This window comes from Lissotriton vulgaris, chromosome 12 (genome assembly GCF_964263255.1).
Source record: "Lissotriton vulgaris chromosome 12, aLisVul1.2, whole genome shotgun sequence".
Lineage (NCBI taxonomy): Eukaryota > Metazoa > Chordata > Amphibia > Caudata > Salamandridae > Lissotriton > Lissotriton vulgaris.
In genome coordinates, this window is record NC_141700.1 from 737,624,349 (window position 1) to 737,641,225 (window position 16,877).

Consider the following 16,877-nt stretch of genomic DNA (forward strand, 5'->3'; position numbering starts at 1 on the left):
ACTGAATCAGTCCGTAATGCTTTCCAGACAACTCAGATCAGGCGTCAGATCAGGCGAGTCTGACCGAGCGATTTGGATGCATCCGGATTCTTCCAGATACGATCCAGTCGGTCTCCCATTGACTTCAATAGAAGCCTGTGTTCCACACAGGCTCCCATTGAAGAAAGGGGTGGCTGGGGAAAAATCATGCACCCTGTGGCGGGCAACCCGCCATATTGTGCATGGTGGGGAAGAGGGGACCCATGGGTACCACCAAGGGCCCGATTCGGAAAGCCACGGGTGAAGGGCAGGCCTGCTGCTGGCCCCCAAAGACAGATTCTGACAGCTGTTTTGTCTTGGGTAAACTGAATCAGAATGGCTGTCCGAATCTGTAATTGCTCACTCATAAACCATGTCCATAGAGCTCTGCGAATAGGCTCCGAAAGGCTCGACCTGTACAAATGCCTTTCAGAACCGATTTAGACAGCTCGATCGGTTTCTGGACATCATAATTGGTCATTCAGAACTGGGTAAAATTTGCTCGGAAACAAGGGTTCTGATTCGGATTTGGCAAATCTGAATCCAATTCGGAGCCCTTCTGAATGGGATTGTAATCGACCCCTAAGTGGTAAAGCCGGCTCCCCCGCAAATCCCACTTCAGCACTAGGGATAGCCAGCAGCACGCTGCGCTCTGGCCCTACGAGACAGGTAAAATTGGACTGACTGGAGTGGTCTGGTCCTGGGACCTGCAGCAATGTATCCATCCAGTTGTTTCCACTGGACTCCACCTGCAAATAACCTATTGTCCCTCATGCTTTTCTCCATTGAGTGTAATGTTAAAGTTTTGTTGTTGAAATGTACTGATTTATTTTACCTTCTAAAACCCATAACTCTGGTTATATGCATTTGATTGTGTTCATTTTGGTGTTTAAATTTCGATAAGAATCTGCTTTATTTTCATAAATTCATGTTGGATTTCTTCTAACTCGTGTTAATTCCATGTTGGTACTGGAAATGCATAACACATGTTCCTCTAGTAAAATCGGACTGCTCTGTGCCACTATCCCAGGACTGAGATTAGGATTTATTAGTGTGAATCAAAACAACATATTTTGTAATATTGTGAGAGTATTACATAGTGAAGCCTAACCAGCCTCACAGCATAATACTTCACTTTCCTAAATGCACCACTGATGTCACTGCCATTATCACAATTACAACCAACACTACCACCACCATTGCCACCATTACTGCCGTAGCCAGTACCATCTCCATAACCATAACTAACATTGTCAACAGCACCACCACAGTTACTACTAGGAAAACTACCATTACGTAACCACCACCACTACTCCCATTACCACCACTGTCATTACCATCACCATTTCCTCTACCACATATACTACCACTCTTACAACAATTACAACAAAAATTGCTACTACCACTACCATAATCACCGCCTTTACTACCATAATCACCATCCATATTACCAGCACAATACCAGCATAACTACCACCATTATCACCTCCATCAAAACCGCTGTTAACAGGACCACCACCATTAACCCTGTCCCCATCACCATCACTATTGTCACCACTTTTACCTCTGCCACTACTACTATTGCCACTACCACCACTTCATTATCAGTACCACTCCAGCCCCCTACCACCCCATCAGTACCACTGGCACTACCCCTAACACACCTAACACTGGTGCCACCATCAGAACTACTGTTACCATCTCCACTACTACTACAGTTATTACCTCTAATAACTCCATTATCAATGCCAGCATGTTAAGTTATTTACTTTTATAAAGCGCTCAGCTACCCATGGGTTTCCTGGCGCCGCCTAAAAAAGGTCAGAATAATCAAAAGAGAGATGGAAAACCTATTGATTAAAGAGCCAGGTTTTCAACAGCTTACGGAAGTGCACAAAACTAGGCTCATTCCTCAAAGACAGAGAAAGGAAGGAATTCCTTGATCTGAGACCTACACTTCACTCAATGAATGCCCGCTATGGACTAATTCAACCCTGCTTCTTCAAGGTCACATACAAAGAAAGAACTTTCAGCTTTGAAGACCCAGCAGACCTTCGCAAGTTTATTCATTCTCACATAGGGGAACAGATGGAACTCAGCAAGCCATGAATATCTCCTGTTACTTTTGTAGTCAGTCTTAATTCATCACACTTCCTGTCAATGTTATTTTATTCATTGTTTGCTGTTTCTCCGTTCTTGTAATGTTGTCTCTCATTATCACACTTGTTTCTTTCAGGTATTTTTCCCTAGTCCTGTCGCTGGTTTTCCCTTCATTTGTGTCTTCCCGTAACTCCTAAGTTTACTGTATTGCCCCGTGATCCCATCCCCTCCTGTTGTATGGTAAGCCTCTTCATATTTTTCTCCGTACGTTCCCTCCTTTTATTCTTTTCATATAATGTTTTTATGGTAGCTTCTCTTCCATCCTACTCCGCTTAACCTCTATCATGCTTTATTCCTTTTTCTTTTCTCTCTTATCTCTGTCCCAGTTTACCACTTTCTTATCTGAGTGCTCTACTCCTGTGTGGCTCTCTTGCCTTCCGTTGCCCCCTCTCCCTCTTTAATGTCTCACCCTTTACATTGCTCTTTGACTCGAGTCTCCGTACTCTTGGTCATCCTCTTCTCGGTACTTCTTTTGGTGGAGTCCTATCCTCCATCGCTTTTCTCTTTCTATTCCCTTTGCTTTCTGTCCCTCTCTTTCTTCTTTCTCTCTTCAGACTATCTTTACTCCTTTGCTCCTTTCGACTCCCACTTTCTGTTACCTCTCACAATTTCGGTTTCCTTTCCCATCTTTTTCTTCTTTTTATCCTCCTTTTGGCTCTCCTCTCTTATCGAGCTTCTGTCTCTAATTTTATCCACATTCACCGTTTATCTTCCTTTCTCATCTCATACCTCATTTTTTCTTCTCTTTTCTTCTCTTCACTTTACCTTTTTAAAATATTTTCTCTTTTTTAATTCTCTATCTTTTTCTACTCCCTTCTAATGAAAAGTGTACGCATTATTACTTGGAATGTTAAGGGATTACGTAATCCCATTAAAAGACATCGAGTGCTTTCGCACCTCTCTAGATTAAACTGTCAAATTGCTATGTTGCAGGAATCTCATCTCACAACCCAAGACTTAACCATGTTGCGCAGGTATTGGGTTGGCGAGATCTTTTGTTCTTCTGCTGTTAATAATAAGAATGGAGTGCTTATCTTATTTCATAAATCTCTAAATGTTGTTTTGCAGAATGAATTCTTTATTAACAATGGTAGATGGTTATATTTAGATGTTATGGTTAATAATCACCCCTTCTCTTTATGCAATGTCTACGGTCCTAATGGTGTTGATTTATCCTTCTGGAGCGACTTTTCCATCTTCCTCTCTTCCCACTCTGCCGAGCATTTAATTCTAGGTGGGGATTGCAACCAACTAATGGACCCTTTCCTTGACCGTAAATCCCAGTCCTGATACATTCCCAACAGAATGCAGAAAGGGTTTTCCAAAACTATAGCTAATTGAGGACTCATTGATGTCTGGCACACCTCTCACCCTGACAGTCTTGAATTTTCCTTTTTTTCCCCAGTCCACAAATCGCACTCACGGATTGATTATTTCTTCTTCACACAGCCCGCTTTTCAATTTGTGAACAAAATTGACATTGGTTCTATCCTTATTTCTGATCATGCTCCTGTTCTTTTAGACATGGATTATCCCTCTCCTTCCTCTGCTTCCAAGAGATGGCGCTTTAATAACTCTCTTCTTTTAGACCCTCATTTCTCTGAACAATTCCTTTCTTTTGCTCAGGAATTTTTCCATCTTAATCTCTCCTCTGTTTCTCATTTTCATGTTCTTTGGGATGCCTTTAAATCCTCAGCTAGGGGTTTAATTATAGATTATGTTTCTCGTAAGAAAAAGAAGGCCCTCTCTCACTCCTTAACTCTTCTTAAACAAATTAAAGCCCTCGAACACCAGTACTTCTCCTCTTCCTCTCCTGACACTCTACCTCTTCTTATTCGTACTAAAATGCAATATAATAAACTTTCCTGGGACTCGGCAAGTGCTACTCTTCTTAAGTTTAACTCTAAAATGTATGGTGGTCGCAACAAAGCGGGGCGTTCACTAGCGAACTACCTGAAAATTAAAAAGCAAAAGTCCAATATCGCAGCTATTAAGGATGCCTCAGGGGCCTTACACTTCTCTGACTCTTCTATCCTCGACTGCTTTTCCCAATATTATTCTTCTTTATATACTCCAGAGTCTTGCCATCCCCCTGACCTTCTCGACTCTTTCTTTCAGAAAATTCCCAAGTCTCCTGTCAATTCTCCAGACCTTACTTCTTTGGATTCGCCCATTTCAGTTGCGGAGCTTGTTGAATCTTTATCCCTTCTGCCTAAAGATAAAACTCCAGGACCAGATGGTTTTACTGTCCGTTTTTTTTTACACTTCAAATCCCTTCTGATCCCCCACCTACTTTCACTTGTAGATTCTTTTCTAGCTGCTGATGAATCTCAGGGCTCCTTTACACAGGCTATGCTTTGTCTTATTCCAAAAAAGGATAAAGATCCTACCCTGTGTAAGAACTACAGACCAATCTCTCTTATTAATACTGATTGTAAAATATACGCTAAACTTTTGGCCCTCCGTATCAATAAGGTCATTCCTGATTTAGTTAACATTTATCAATCCGGCTTTGTTAAAGGTCGCTCAATTACTGACAATTCGCGTACCCTGCTCAATATTATATATTTAGCCTCCAAATACGACTCTCCTCTTGCAGCAATCACCTTAGATGCTGAAAAGGTGTTTGATAGGGTTAGTTGGGATTTCATCTTCGGCTCTTTGAGATGGCATGGTTTTAGCCTCACTATTATTAAACTTATCAAACTCCTATATTCTGCTCCGTCCACTTCCATCTGGGTCAATGGTTGTCAGTCTAGCTACTTCCCTCTCCTTCGTGGTACAAGACAGGGTTGCCCCCTTTCTCCCCTCCTTTTCATTTTTGCCCTAGAACCCTTCCTTGAAACTATTCGAAGCTCCGATCAATACACTGGCTTTCAATTTCAAAATGTTGATATTAAATGTACCGCCTATGCTGATGACATTCTTCTCTTTATTTCCAAACCATCTGTTTCTTTGCCAGAGTTCTTTTCCCTATTACATTTCTACTCCGCTGTATCAGGATATAAGTTAAATGTTGATAAATCTGAAATTCTACCCCTCAACAAATTTAGTCTTCCCTCCATGTTTTCTGATTCTGGCTTCGAATGGTCCTCTTCCCATATCAAATGTCTTGGTGTTCTCTACTGTAACAATCTTAAAGACCTTATTAAAATCAATCTCGCTGAAATTTGTAGGAACATTTCTGCCCTTGTTGATAGCTGGTCCCCTCTTTTCCTTTCATGGTGGGGTAGATTGGCTACAATCAAAATGATGCTTCTCCCTATTATCAATTTTTACCTTTCCATGCTTCCGATCTCTCTTCCTAACACTTTCTTTCGTACTATCAACTCCATAATTATGAAGTTTTTATGGAATAATCGTAAACCTCGTTTGTCAATTGCTAGACTCCAACTTCCTAAGGACTCTGGGGGAGTTAATTTCCCTAATCTCAAACGATATCACTCTGCCTTTACTCTTAAACAAATCTGGACTTTTCTTTCTGACTCTTCTACTCTCTCTCACACTGCTTGGAGTTCTTTAGAACAGGCCCAGCTCTCTCCCTTTTCCCTTCTTTCTGCCATTTTGATTTCTGTACCCCTAAATGTTTTTCTTTCCCTACGTTCACTCATTCTAAAAAATTGGTTTTCTCTTCTCTCCGCGCCCATTCCTCCTTCAACCCCTGTTCCACTAGCATTCCTCTTTGGTATAACAAACATTTTAAGATAAACAATCGCTCCTTGTTTTGGAAGGAGTGGATTGATAAGGGTATCCTTAAACCCCAACACCTGATGAAAGATGGTATTCTTATGCCCTTTACCGCTCTTCAATCTCTTTACCATATTTCCCCACATTATGCATCTCACTATCCTTCACTCACTGATGCCCTCGCTCGCTACTATTTCCCCATCTACTCCACTTGCCCTTCTTCTCCTGATCAGTTACCTCAATCCCCTATCAATACTGACTTTTCTACTCAATTTAAGGGAGCTACTATATACAAACTCCTCTCCCACCCCCTAGTTACTAGAAGCAAATCTCCTTTAGAGTTGCAATGGGAAAAAGATTTAAGCCTCGATCTTCCTTTGCATACTTGGGAATTGCTCTGGTCCAGAATCCACACCACCTCCCGCTCTGCTAGCATTACCCAAACCTTATATTATTTTTATAACAGACTTTTCTTTATTCCCAGTGACCTTCACCGTTTTCATTTGATAGATTCCCCTAAATGTTGGTCTTGTCCTCATGATAAGACTGATATACTTCACATGTTTTCCTATTGTCATATGATTCATACTTTTTGGAACACTGTTTGGAATAAGCTCAATGATATCCTCCAATTAGATGTTCCCTTTCATTTTCACCATGTATTTCTGGGCAGTCTCTCTCCAGTTTTTGCCATTCATAAAGAGGTAGCTCCCTTCATCAACCTCTTCCTCGCTATTACTTTTCAATGTATTACAGTGAACTGGAAGGATGCCTCAAAATTATCATACCAAGCTTGGTGGAATTTGTTGTGGAATCTGTTGTGTCATCACCACAGAATGGACAGAGCTTATGCCACTTTATTCAAAAGAGACTTGTTATGGTTACCTCTCACTACTTTTTTGTCTAGAAAGTTGACCTAACTTATTATTGATTTTAATACTTAACAGTTACTTATCTTTTTCGCTGTGTTTTTATTGCTACAGTTCTTCTTCTCTTTTGATCTCCTTCTTTTTTTTCTTTCTTCTCCCCCTCTTCTCCTCTTTCTCCTTTCCTCCTTTTCTTTTTTCCTCCTTTTCTTTTCTGTTAAAATCTTCTCTCCAAAAATGCTCTTGTTACTAAGTACAGTTATTCCTTCTTATTTTACGGTTTATTGCACTTTTGTGCTGCACTCCAAGTTGTTACTTTTATTTTTAACCTGATTGCTATTCTTATGTACTGATGTTTTACATTGCTTTTATCTTTTCAATAAAGCATTTTAAACTTAAAAAAAAGAGGCACACTACATGAATAAGGAACTGAAGAGATGAAATAACACAGTATAAAGTATAATACAGTGTAGCAGAATGGCTGTCATTTCATGCTCTCCTGCCTTGATTCATAATTGTAAAATATAGGGGTATATTTATAAGGGGATAGCGCCACCTGAACTTCACTTTAAGGGAATTTCTGGTATCACTATGCCCATCTCCATATTTGGCATTAAGCCACTCTTTGTGGCTTTCCACTGACTTGGAAATACGTCCCCTGTACATGCATCACTTAGAATGAAAGGTGCATACAATGGGTGTTGCTGTGGGTGTTCCACAACAACACTCATTGCTTTTTGATGCTGCCCCACATTCACAAGGAGGTGTAAATCTTGGGCAACGCCAAAAGCTAACGCCATGCAGGATCAGGCGTTAGAATGGCAAAATAAGGAGAAATACTTTTATTTCTTCTCGTTGTGCAGCATTCTGAAACACACATAAAAAGAGCAAAACGCCATTATTGATTGTTGAAGTGCAGAAAGGTGTCTCTTCCTGCACATAAACAATCATTAAATAATGACAATTTGCTACTTCTATGTTTGCTGCAGAATGCAGCACAGAGACAAGTAAAACCTGTGTTTTGGAAATGTCTGGGCACTGCCGAATTTGGCACAGCTCAGTGCTCCAACATTTCCTGTTTCAGTAAAATCTCACTCTGTTCAGAATTCCCTGGTGATGTGTGCTTTTCATGTTTTTGTTAAGTTAGGCTTGTTTTTGAAAAATGCCTGGGAAGAAACTTTTTGTGAATTATTATTTTCCAATGTTAATATTTCCCCAGAGGTCCCTACTTGCCACTGCTGCAATGCTTTTCCTGTTCCTTTCGGGCGTGCTGGTGTCGATGCCCGCTTGCTTGTGCCATAGTGAAGTGCCTGGGTGTTTTTTACACACAGAAGAGGAGGATGGTTATGAACAGGATGGCGACATCCAAATTGGAGGAGTATTTCCTGTTACCTTCAACATCGAAGAGCCTGCCAACCCTTTCAGTGAGCCCAGAAAACCTGATGCCTGTAAAGAGTAAGGCCTACATTTCCTCTCACTTAAGCTCCACCTAATTCTGCTCATTTTTGTTAACTAATCGATTAGACAAGTGTCATCAAAGCGTCGTGTCCCTCCCCAACATCAGCATGTGTTCCTCTGATGTGTGTCCCTCCCTTAGTTCAGGAAGAGCTCTAAGGGGCATATTAGCAAGGGGGGCGATAGGCAATTATTGCCGGTTTAGCAGCCGTTTTCGGCCGCTAAGCGGCGATAATTCTATCGCTCTATTAGCAAGCTGTCGCTAACTGATGTTAGCGACAGCTTTTAGGCAATAGCGAGCGGTTTGGGGCCCGCTTTGCATGTCAGCGATATTTATCGCTAATGACATGCAAAGTGGGCGTACCCAACCTGTTAGCGACTGAAAGCAGTCGCTAACGTCGCTATCGCCTATTAGCAAGGCAGGCGTAGCGATGGAAATATTCCTGCTATCGCCAAAAACTAACGCCTGCTCAGACCAGTTCTTAGCCATGTTATCCAATGGGAGGTGGATAACATGGCTAAGAGCATTTCGTCGCTAATGCGTGAATATCGCTGTATTCTCAGCGATATTCACGCATTTCGCCGCTATCGCTGGATATTTTAGCACAATGGAGAAAAACGTTGCTAATAGCATGTTTTCTCCGCTAACATATCCAGCGATAGGCAGCGATAAAAAAATCGCTGCTAAGCCTATTTAGCAATAAATATCGCTACTTGGTGGTAATATGCCCCTCACTTTGTTGCCTCTCGGCCTTATCACCGAAAACAGAAACATGCTTTATGACTATAAGTGGGGGTTCCAGTATTATGGTATTTTTTTTAGGCACGGCGCATATCTAGGTGTAAAAATGGAAACTGTTAGTAACATTTCTCCCTTTTTTTACTCCTTTAATTGTCTCTCCGCACAGTTGTTGGCCTGGCACTCCTCTGACTGACAGTATTTAAAATCACTGATAAACAACCTATCTTTTCCATATTTGAATTTAAATACAAACAGGCAAATAGGGGATTTCCAGTCTATATTTGCAAAACTATAGCTTAGTAACTTTTTAGGTTGTTGGGTTTCACCTGCACAGCTCTCCCACTGTGCTTGTGAAATCTATTGTATTTAATATAATAAAAAAGGGGCTAACATCCCACCCTCTTGCATCCCGTGCTTTTCATTGCTGCTGCTTAGACTGTAAGTTCCAGTAAGCCCCTCTGCTGCTGTTTCGCCCATTCTCGTACTGCCTGTCTCACATGCACACCCCTTATTCTAGGTATTTATTCCTTCTTCTTGTCTCTGTTATGTTTACAACGCTCTCCTTTTCCTTCTGGTCCCTTACATTCTCAAAGTGTCTCTTTTAACTTGCCAGTAGACTGGACTACAACAAATCACATTCACACTTAAATACAAGCAGAAAACAATGCTGTGTGGTATGGGGGGAGGGGGTTATTATGATCTACAGCAGTTACGTTTTGCAAGTTTAACCACGGTTCACAGGCTTATTTTGCCAGAAAGAGAAGTATGCATGGCCCTGGATGGCAGGCACTCATATATGCCGTGAGAGACAGGTACACAGGTCGACAGAAAGAGAGACGTAGACAAACAGGATGAGTGCGACAGATAACAACACTCCTTATGAACAGTTGATAATGCGGCCCTGCGTCTTTAGAAATACCTCATGGTGCATTCTGCAACTCGCTGTCTTTCTCTCTCTTTCTCTGTCTCCCCAGTGTCTCTTTCGCAGTATCTCTGCTTTTATTCTGTAGTTTATATTCCCTCCAATCCCTCTCCGTTCCTACTTCTCCCTCTTTTTTGTGATGTGTGAATGTTTTTATGTTCGCTCACCTTCTACACACCTCACTCATTTTGTGTTTTTTTTCTTCTCCTTGTTGCTGTCTTTTTCTCTTTCTAATCCTATTTTCCACTTCCCCCCCCTCTCTCTTAAATTTCTTCTCTCTCTTAAATTTTGTGGAGTCCGCTTCTTTCTCTCTGTCTCAATAGGTACCCCCTCTTTCTCTTTCATTTATTTGCCCCTCCCCCTCACTTTCTCTCCTTCTCACTCTCCCCACCTCTCTTTCAGTCTGTCTGCCACTACGCTTTCGACTGGTCTCCCTTTGCTTGCTCTCTCCCCTTTTCTCTCTAAACACCCTTTTTATATATCACGCCTAAAAGTGTAGGCTTAAATAGACCCTTCATTGTAATTTGAAGTTTAGGGTGTATATATGTCTTCCCTGGGAGCGAGCACACATGACTAAATTTAAAATAGCAGAGTAGCATGTTTGTCTTCATTCCACAAGGCTTGCACACGAAAATAATGCTAACTTTTTAAAGGACACTTTTTCATCACTCATTATTTCAAAACACTGAATCAAATGTGAGAAATCATTTCAGATGGACAGTTCTCATCTTCAATCTGAACAGGGCCTAACACATCTCTGACCACACCCGCGTGTTTCTTCTTTTCCCTTTTTCTGTAGTGTTATGCAGTGGCGGCTCCTCCGCTATGGCTGAGGAGCGTCGCCCTACCTGCCAGCAGCCAACAGAATGAACAATAAAGCAATAATAAATCCTTGTTTATTATTGTTTTCTTTTTCCTCTTCGAGCCAAGGCATGGGCCAGTGGGATGACAGACTGGTGGAGGAGTGGTTGCACTGCTATTCAGTGCTCATGACTGGTTGGCCGGCCGTCTCAGGACAGCCAAACTGCCATGCGCACTGAAGCTCTCTCCAACCCGGGCGACGTTGCCAGGTTGGAAAGAGCAGGCACAGGCTCCCAGTCTAATGGGAGTAAAAATCATCGGAGCTCAAACCAATCCTGACACTACATGACAGAAGTGTGGCTCAATGGTTAGAGTGGCAGATCCTGATGCAGAGGTCTAGCCCGGGACCAGGGTTCAATTCCGCGCCTCGGCAGGGTCTTGGGCTCAATTTCCTCGGACCTGATTATTCTCGCCTCGGTGCCTATTCTAATCATGGGTCCCACTCTGCAACTCTGGGCAATAGCTTGCTTAATCTCCACAACGGTCCTAACAGCGCTGGGATGCCTGGCTTCACCTTGGGGGTGCCCAGGAGTGGGCACTTCACATGGAAAAGGCAGGAAGGGTTCCACAGCGGTATGAGTACAAGCGCCTAGATACCCTCATGGGTCGATTTGTGCGCTATACAAGTACTACTACATTTACAGCAGCTTCAAGATTTGCTGCAGTAGATTCTGAGAGCTTGTATTTGCATTGAAGAGGAGCACGATGTGGCTATGCAGCAAGTAAGTATTTTTTTCAATTGTCTCATAATCCGTCCCCCCCCTGCCCTCGCCATTCTATCAGCACACCAGCCACTACTGGCATAAAGATGCACCTTCAAACTCAAATACAGCTGAACTACAACCTTAACTCCTAACTTCAAACAGGACCCCATGGACTAAGCATATTAACAATCACACCATAGGTTCTGCCTACTTTGTACTTAACTACCACCAGAAAATCATATAGTGTCACTTCAGTGTCACAGTGGCTTTGGAGGAAAAGGTGCTCAAACAGGGGTCCCCAACCTCTTTTCAAGAAGAGAGTTCACTGCTGCTACTGACTCACAAGTACATGTCTTAGGAAATCCTAAGTACACCCTGAGTAGTTGTTGCATTTGCTGAGTTCCAGGGAAGGTGAGAAAGAACTACTCCTCCCAGTCTGCACCTCTTGAAATTGGAGGAGGAGGGGGAGTGACAAGCGCTACATAGGGCAGTCGATTTCTATGCTGCACTTGACACCCTAAGTTCTTTTTGGCTTTGCTTGGTGTCTAGGAGGGTAAGACGCAACTACACCTCCTAGGATGCACCAATTTATATTGGAGAAGGAGGGACAAGCACTATATAGCACATGTTATTTCACAGCTGCATAGGATGCCCTGAGATGTTGTTGGCTTTGCTAAGTGCCTGGGAGGGTGAGAGAAAACTACATCTCCTAGGGGGCACGTCGTTACTTTGGGGCTGAAGGAGTGATGAGCATGCTTGCTTTCAACACTGTGTAGGCCTTGGTGCCCTTGTGACAACTGCAACAACAACAAGAGGATGGATGGAATGCACAACTTAATTTCAGCCACTGGCAATCGCTCAGGGCTGCATCGAGGTCCATTATTTATTGACCATTATGCCACCTCAGCTTGGACCCAGCCATATGCAAATCGGTCCTGACCCTGTTCCAATAGGAACAGTCTAGCCTAAATTGTCAAGACAAGTCCACCATTCATACAGGACACAGTAGGTTAGAAAATCAGAATTCAAATGTCTTATGTAAACGCTTTCCTTAAATATATTACAACATAAAAGTAGTCTTTCTAGTTGGCTTGTATGTAGTCTGCCCTGGAAGGTAGTGATACATAAGATGCCAGCAAATAAAAATGTAAGTAGGTTAGTTATCGCTTTACAGGTGTAAATGCAGTTCAATTGGGGTTAAGGGCATTTCCTTTGAACTAGCTGGTCTGCACCATAGCACCACAGTATTTTTTTTAACCCTTTTAAATTTCATGGTCAGTGCAGTATAGCCTTTTGCTGATTTGTGTTTATGGCTGCCCTCTCTAGACCTTTCCCTATTTGCAGTTTGGATCTATAATTTTCTCCAGGCACTTATGTCCCACTTGAAGTGTTTTTCACCAAACCTCTGCCCTCTGAAAATTGATATAGAAGGCCTAGGTAACACTGTCCAACTCACATTGATTGCTGATAAACACATGGGGCTGTGTTTTAACATTGTCCAAACTTCATTTTCTGAAATCTTGTATACTTTCTGTACTTGCTTCAAACACTCTTCTGTCTTTAGGCCAGTGTAAGTGAAGCAGGGTACTGCTTCCACAGATGGGTAGCCTGCAGTTTAGGTGACCCCTTGTAGAATGTGCAAAAGATGGGTGCATAAACTAGATGGTGTCAGTAGTTGGAACTGGAGTGGATATCTGTGTGGACATCATCCTTACTTTGGGCCATCTATTGTAAAATGCTGACTGTCCATCTGTTGTCCTGCTGATTCATGACAGTGATAACTTGCCTCCTGTAAAGTAGCATTTTATTTATATATAATAAAATGTAAATATTACCAATACCTATTTTATCTAAAAGTGCTTCTCTACTGAAATATTGAGGAAACTATCAAATTAAAATAAAATTAATAAAAAATAGTTATAAAAATACACAAATTAGCTTCAAGTACAGCAACACGGTTTGAGTTTATACAATACAACTTTAAATCTTGATATATCCCTTAAACATGTATATCCTTTCTATATAGTTATGCATCCATATAGTTACTACTTTACTCGTACTGTAGAAGAAGCTGTTTTAACATATACCTCTCTCAATATATCCCCTACCTTCACTCTCTGACTCATCCCAAACCTCATTCTACTACTACAATAATCTCCATAATAACCCTTTCTAGTGTCTTCCCTCATCTATCTCTCCTTGGCTCACCCCAAAGCTCACATACAACTACTATGATCTCACAAATAATCTTTTCTAGACTTATTCCTCTTCTATAAATTCATTAACCTATTCAGTTCAACTGACAATCATATGTTCACAACTTAGATTTACTTCCATTTCCCTATACTAATCCACCACACTTTTTTTTTGGGTTCCGGAGTAGCATGCTACTCCCCACAAAGCGATTCATTGGTTTGTAAGGGGTAGTAAGCACTATATAAATACAATACAATGGCTGCACTTTGGCCATTAACATACTGTTTCTGTGGTGAACAGACTAGTGGATTAACGCGGCACCATGTGGATTAGGTAATACCACAAAATATTCTCTGCTGAACTGCTGCTAATTGATGCTAGCATACACTAAGTTTACTAAATCGTGCACACATTCAGTGCATGCAACGTGTTATAAAATGTAAAGTACGATGCAATGCAAATTCCCTGAGCGCTTAGGGTTGGCTGAAAATGCCCTTGATGTCAAATGGTGCTTGCTTCTACCTAGCACCAGTTTTTAAGTGTAGCTATTAACATTAATGAACAGAAACAAAAATTAAAGGTAGGCATTTATCGCACACTAGCATTTAGTTTGAAATTCACTTAGTTAGTATCACACAAACATTACACAAAAACTAAGCACCCAGAGACAGTCATATATATTTTGAACTGTAGGTCAAAGTGCCTTTACAAATGCATGGATTGTTGATTCTATGTGGTTTTCTACGAACCATGTTCTCAGTAAATTGCACTAACATTTTTGCAGCCCTCTACTACTTTTGATTGATGGGGTTCTTATAACCAATTAGATCACAGTGGTAAAACAGAACTTAAAACTTTTACTTAACTTATTATTAATCCCATAGGCAAAACTTAATGCAGTGGCAGACCATGCTGGAAACAGCACCGACACCCACCGACCATGCATGCAGCCTAGGAATCATCCTCGACTCTTCCCTCTCCATATCGAAGCGGATCAACGCCGTCTCCTCCTCCTGCTACAACACCCTCCGCATGCTCAGCAGGATCTACAAGTGGATCCCCACCGAAACAAGAAGGACAGTGACACAGGCCCTCGTCAGCAGCAGGTTGGACTATGGCAACGCACTCTACGCAGGAATCCCGGCCAAACACCTGCAACGACTGCAACGCATCCAAAATGCCTCTGCCCGACTGATCCTCAACATCCCTCGCCGCAGCCACATCACCCCTCACCTGAGAGACCTACACTGGCTCCCCGTCAACAAGAGGATAATTTTCAAACTACTCACCCACGCACACAAAGCACTCCACAACACCGGACCAGCCTACCTCAACAGCAGACTCAGCTTCTACTCCCCCACCCGCCAGCTCCGCTCCACCACCTTTGCCCTAGCCGATGTCCCCCGCATCCAACGAACGACCTCTGGTGGCAGATCCTTCTCCTTCCTCGCCGCCAAAACCTGTAACACCCTCCCTACCCACCTACGGCAGACCCAAGACCTGTCACCTTCAGAAGACTCCTCAAGACCTGGCTCTTCGAGCAGTAGTGGCACCCCCCCTCTCAGCACCTTGAGACCCTCACGGGTAAGTAGCGCGCTTTATAAGTACAATGATTGATTGATTGATTGATTGATTGATTTGCCAATGTGTGTTTCTGTTTCTGGATGCAAGTAAGAGTAGTTTATGAAGAACAAAAATACTTTGAGACAGACCACAAGGACTGGTGGAAAAGGTAAGAAGGAGAGAAACTGTATACTGCATGCATTCAGCTGTTATTGCGCTATGTCGAATAGAACGGACAGTGGAAAATGCATTGGCAGAGAAGCATATTTTGGGAGCCACTTTTATCTTTGCACCTCCTTAATGATTCACCACAAAAATGTACATCAACTCAAAATGTAGACTGTGCTATAGGTTTGGAAAGTTCTGTGGTGATTCATGAAATGGGTGGAAAGGTATTAGGCAACTAATATCCCAGGATTTCTTATCATTGGAAGTAGTAACTATACTAACTACAAAGTGGCAATCAGATTTAATGTGATTTCTGTCAATGTATCTATTGTATTTGTTATGTATTTGTTTTTAGGTTTCCATTAGCATGTGACCATAAATGTGTCTCTCAGTTGTTAATGTAGTAAATCTAAAACGTTTCATATGTTGTCTAGTTTATATGAATATATATATATATTCATTGAACGAAACACAAAGGTTACAGGGACGTTACAGTTAGGCTCAGGTTTCACTGATGCAAAACCAGTGAAATTCAGCAGTTATAGTTAGCTGAGCTAACTATAACTTGCCTCCCCTGCAATGCAGTGATTGTGATCTCACATATTACATCACTCATGACATGGTCTGTGACATCACTCATGACATCTCAAATTACATCATTCATGACATCATCCGGTGACTGTGAGTGTTTTTAAAAAGTTTATGAGTGTTAAATGTATATACCAAGGTGTATCGGTAAATCAGTGGGTGTATGAGTATGTGTATGGATGATTCCGTTAGGTGAGTGACTAACTGTATACATGAGTGACTAGGTGTCTCAGTGAATGCATGGTGAATGCATGGGTGAGCAACTAGTTGAGGGAAAGTGTGTATCAGTCTGTCAGATGGTGTCTAAGTGGATGTATGGGTGTGTGAGTGGGTATGTGAGCAGCTATATTGGTGAGTGATTGTTTGTCTGAGTATCTGTATGGTTGTCTGAGTGTCTATGTGGGTGGGTTAGGGTATGTGTGACTGACTGTATGGATGAGTGAATCAGTGGCTGTATGGGTTAGTGAGTGCATGTGGGAGGAGCTGTATGGGTGACTGAGTGTGTCTATGGCTGTGTGGGTGAGTAAGTGGATGTGTCAGTAGTATATCGATGAGTAACTTGGTATGTGAAAGGCAGTATAGGTGAGTGATTGGTTATAAGAGTTACGGTATGGGTGAGTGAGCGAATGTGAGAGTGGTTGTATGGGTGAGTGTGTGCTTTTATCAATGACTGTATAGGTGCGCGACTACATGTTAGTATCTCTATGAGTAAGTGAGTGGATGTGTGTGTATTTATATGGGTGAATAAGTGGCTATGTGATTGACTGTATGGGTGAGTGAATAGGTATGTGAGTAGCTCTATGGGTTACTGACTCAGTATGTGAGAGGCTGTATGGGTGTATGCATGGATGATATGTCAATGGCTGTATTAGTGACTGAGTGGGTGTATGAGTGGCTGTATAGGTGAGTGAGTGGATGTGTGTGTAGCTCTATGAATCACTGAGTGG

General features: G+C 42.0%; 1 protein-coding gene across 1 annotated transcript in view; it reads left to right on the forward strand.

Annotated features, from left to right (window-relative positions):
* LOC147678458 (extracellular calcium-sensing receptor-like) overlaps nucleotides 1-16,877 on the forward strand; it is a 128,254-nt gene that overhangs the window by 13,217 nt on the left and 98,160 nt on the right. The window contains exon 2 of the mRNA XM_086945641.1: nucleotides 8,063-8,186. Coding sequence (XP_086801767.1) covers nucleotides 8,063-8,186 — 124 coding nt within the window. The remainder of the gene's footprint in view (nucleotides 1-8,062; nucleotides 8,187-16,877) is intronic.